Source organism: Coloeus monedula (assembly GCF_965178545.1).
Source record: "Coloeus monedula genome assembly, chromosome: 19".
NCBI lineage: Eukaryota > Metazoa > Chordata > Aves > Passeriformes > Corvidae > Coloeus > Coloeus monedula.
This window is the reverse complement of record NC_138799.1, coordinates 7,538,352-7,542,805: the sequence shown is the minus strand read 5'-3', so window position 1 is coordinate 7,542,805 and position 4,454 is coordinate 7,538,352. Positions and strand designations below refer to the sequence as shown.

Genomic DNA, 4,454 nt, shown 5'->3' with positions numbered 1-4,454 from the left:
AACCTGCTCTGAAGGAGGTGGCACAGCAGGGACTTCGTGTGAACTCCTGTATGGGGTGAGACAATGTAGTTTCTTGCAGACTGATTTCTTTGGCAGCTGCCTTCAGTTCCTTTGCAACTTCTGCTGTTGCTGCTCTCAGAACAGAGCTTTTATAGCTCCCTCCTACCAGAACCCTTTTTTTAAAAATCTTTTTTTCTTTCTGATTGTAGGGAGGTTCTTTGCTGTTTCACTAACATCTGAACTTTTATACTGAGAAATTCACTGTGCAATGTCTTCAAGCAAAAATACAGAAAATACCTAGTTCTCTCTTGCATGCATCTTTTTCCCTTGTCTCTCATCCCAGCTGAGCTGGGTGTTTGCAGAAGAAAAGGTGCATTCTGTCCAGAAGTGTCTGTAAACTGAGGCGGACAAAATAAGAGGAAAAAAACTGAAGGAAGGCCTGACTGCACCAATGGTAGCTGCTTGCCTTGGGTCTCCAGCCCGGGGCTTTTGCCCTTGGAAGGCTTTTTGTCAAACATTAAACAATGTTTTACAAACATTACTTTTGTATACTGGAAAAAATAAAGAAATAAGGTGGTCCAGCTAATCCCCTTTGAGATGTTAGAGGGAGGTTTTGTGCAACCCACCATCCCTGCACCCTGGCACAGCTGGTGACAGAGCTGGTCTGGCCTTTGAAGCAACTGTAGCACAGATGATTTTTGGAGATCCAAGGAAAATGTGTCTTCCAGGTGCTGTCTCACCAGTCACTGCAGAGCCTGCTTGAGGAAGCGCTTTGCCCTGACCATCTCCTGCCTCTGGTTGCCTGGGGAAGCACACACACAATATCCTGAGCTTTTTCCCAATCCTACAAAGCTCCCAACACTCTGTGTCGTGGGAAATATGTCCTTGCTCCCTGCAGAGCCAGGGCAGCTCTCAGTACTCCATCAGTGCACGTGCAAACAGGAATTTGAGCGACTTTTCTATAGAAAAGGGGTGCAGGCACGAACAGCCTGAGGAGGGTGAGATGCCAAAGGCTGGTGAGGGATGGTCAGTGATGGAGTTGAGGTTGCAGGATGGGTAGGAGGGAGCAGTGCTAGGCAGGGGAGGACTCCAGGACACTGATCCTGGGAGCAGGGCCAGCCTGTTGGTGTGAGGCTCCTCTATAAAAAGCTCCAGTCTGTGTGCAGATGAGGTTCCTGTAGTGCTCCTTCTCCTGCAACAGGGCTTCTGGCAGATGGGATTAGACCCTGGCAATCCTTGGGCACAGGAATATCAAATGGTGAACATCTGTGATTTGCCCTGGACATGGGCTGAGAGGAGGAAATAAATGGTATTGCAGCAAAATCCCTTCCAGGACTTCAGTTTTCAGCACACTGACTTGGACTAAGGCTGCTGGGAGCTGCTCAGGCTGAAGGACAGGAATCCTGGTAATACAAGCGTAAGTATGAGATTTTGCTGCAAACTAGGCCCTGGGAGGAGGGTTCTTGAAAGTATAATCTATTTTCACCCTTAAGAGCATGTTTTGAGATGCTGTGGAGATGTAGAAACAAGGAGTCTTTTTTCTCTCCAGGAGAGCACGTCTGAAGCAACCCAGGAGGTGCTGTGGCAATGTAGTACCAGATTTTACATTTTGAAAAGTCCCTCTAAAAGCTGGCATGATGCCTATCTAAATTAAACACTTTATGGCATGTATCTCCCTGCTGCAATGTTAGACTAATCTGAAACAAAGCTATTCATGTGGAGGACCTTGGAGGAGACAATTCAGGTTTGGAAATCCCATAAACTTTTTTTTTTTTCTTAGCACAGTGCTAAGTTCAGAACCCAGGCTGCCATTTGAGGACCAGTTTAAAAGACTTAATGTAAAATCCCATCTCTGTCTCAGCATGGAAACTATATAATATTTATTACTCTGATATTGATCTTTTGTAGCACAACATGATTGAAATTTAAGGCCATGAACCCTATTGCCCTTCAGATGTGCTGGTGCTTCTGAGAATTTTGGAGGGATTTCCAGAAGACTTTGTTTCCCAACAAGCACTGAAACTAAATCCCAGCTCCCATCACCCCATTGCTTTGGAAGGGAAGTGCATAATTAAGAGCTTGTCTTGAAAAAAGAATCTCAGCCTCATCTAAACCCCATTTGACAGCCAAATGCTGTGCTTCAGACAGAGCACGTGGTGTCTGACAGGCACAGAAGAGCAGGGACACACAAATGTGCATTCCAGGTGCCGTGGGGTTCCCTCCTGCTGCCAAACGTGCCACTGGTAGTGCCAGCCTTAGGATTACTCCTGACACAAACTTCTCCTCAGCTAAAGAGCTGTGAGGGCAGCTGATGGGTGGGGGATGCAGCTGATGTTGACCTTAAAACGAGTGGCATGTGTTGTGTTGAGGTCGAGGTGGCAGGATGCCCCCATGACATATTTCTTACAGCTTAGACGCGCCAGATCGGATTCCTGCTGACACGTAAAGCCCTTTTCCGCAGCTCTGGCAGTGCTAAGAGCTGGGACAGCCTAATCTCTTCCTAAGAGCCTCCTGTGCTGTAACCAAAACCCTGGGGTTTTGCATGGAGAGGTGAGTGTGCTGATGTAGGGTCTGTGGTGCTCCTTGGCACCATCCCCTGTGCTTTGTGTCTGCCTCCCTGGTGTCCTGGACACATCTGTCTTCAAGCAACCAGGGTGGTCTCTCTCCAAGCACTGTGTGGGTGACACGTGGCAGCTCTGTGTGTCCCTACTCCCTCATCAGCTTCGGAGACATAGGTCTGGAAGGTGCAAAAGGCACTTGAAGAGTGTGTGCTCAGGAGCCTGGCCCTGCTGCCAGGCAGGGCACAGCAAATGTCACCCTCTTTTCAGCAAACAGAGGCTCCACTCAGGAAAAAGAAATTAGCAGTGTCCAGGCTACAGAAGTGCTGCAGTTTTGTTGTACCTTCTCACACGTGGGAGACTCAAATAAGACAGAGCAGCCTGTGGGAAGCAGGATCCTACAGAGGAATTTGTGCAAGGACTTGCTGGGCAGTGTGTGACAGCAGTGTGATGTGTCCTTGTAATCCTGATAGGGACCTGGGCAATAAACATCTTTAATTCACTTTAAAACACTTCTGTAGCACTAGCCCAGGGCAGAAAGGTCTTAATCAAAATCAGGATCAGGCTTGTGAGATTTTGAGAAAAGTTACCTTGCAAATGACTTTCTAATTATTTCTGTATTCATTTACTAATTACACAGCTCAGTTTTTTTCAGCCCACGAGTCCAAATCCACCTGAGGAAGGGAGGCTCTGCAAAATGCCTTTAGAGAAAACCCAGTTTGCTACCTGCCCACCAAGGAAAGAGATGGTCCCTGGGCAAGGGGGATGTTTTCCTGTCAATATAGCAATCAAATTTAGCTTCTGCCACTGTAGGCAATGCGGCATTAAAAGAAAGAGCTTAAGTTATTAAACTGAGCTGCTTTAATCGTCCCGTTCGGGGAAATCCATTGCTACAGGAGACCTGGGGATTAGTGTATTTTTACCACAAAGCCAATACATCTATTCTGATCAGTTAGCACTTGCTCATTCGTGCATATGAAACTTCATTCTCTGGGTTTGCACTCACTAGTATGGGACCAAATGGAGTTTTATTTGGAGATTGACCCTGTTACCTTGAATCTCATCATTCTGGTAGCTAGCTATGTTATTTTGCTTCTGGTTTTCCTGATCTCCTGCGTGCTCTATGACTGCAGAGGGAAGGATCCCAGCAAGGAATATGCTCCTGAGGTCCCTGCAGACACCCAGCCCCCGATCCGGCTGGTGGTGATGCAGCAGAGTGCTCCTGGTACTCGCTGGGCAAAGGGGCTCATCTCTGCCTACGAGAACCCTGCTGATCTGCCTGGGAAAAGGACTACAGTTGTGTGAGGGACCCTGTCTGGAGCTCCAGTTCCTGCCTCTCTGCTATGTTTACTCCCCATTTGCAGAAGGATAATGTGATCCCCAGGTAAGTTTAGACGCTGATTTATTTGATGTGGTGCCATCATTCAGGGGGTCATTTGATGTTGAGCTGTGCTCTGCATTGATATGAGCTCACAGTTCTGTCTGCCAGCCATAAAGAGACTAATTTCCATTCCTGCTGCTGCCTTGCAGCCCACTGGCAGCCGGCAGCAGTGACGCTGTTATCCACTCAGGCACTGATGAGGGGCCTTGGTTTAATCTCGAGTTGTGCCTGGTGCAGTTATTTTGTCAGGGACACAGTGTTGTCCAGGGCATCCTACCCCAGTGGGTTGAGCTATGCTGCCCCACAGCCTTGGCACATCTTCCTCAGTCATGCAAATGACCTTGGGAGGCTGTTCCCACCTCCCCAGGGAGAAAAGAAACACTAAAGATTTTCAAAGGATAGATAATGCCTTTCAGATAGAAGCCAGCTGCTGCTCCCATCAGAATTTAATACTTTCCATGTTGTCTGCGAGCTCCCCTGAGGGCAGTGCCAAGCCTGTCTTGGCGCTTATTTTC

At 47.8% G+C, this 4,454-nt stretch overlaps 1 protein-coding gene across 1 annotated transcript; it reads left to right on the top strand.

Moving 5' to 3' along the window:
* Window positions 1-3,533: 3,533 nt before the first annotated feature.
* SMIM36 (small integral membrane protein 36) lies at window positions 3,534-3,863 on the top strand (the record flags this gene model as incomplete). Its single annotated transcript, XM_082293988.1, has 1 exon — window positions 3,534-3,863. One exon carries the CDS (start codon window positions 3,534-3,536, stop codon window positions 3,861-3,863), a length of 330 nt encoding a protein of 109 aa, XP_082150114.1.
* Between the last annotated feature and the right edge of the window lie 591 nt (window positions 3,864-4,454).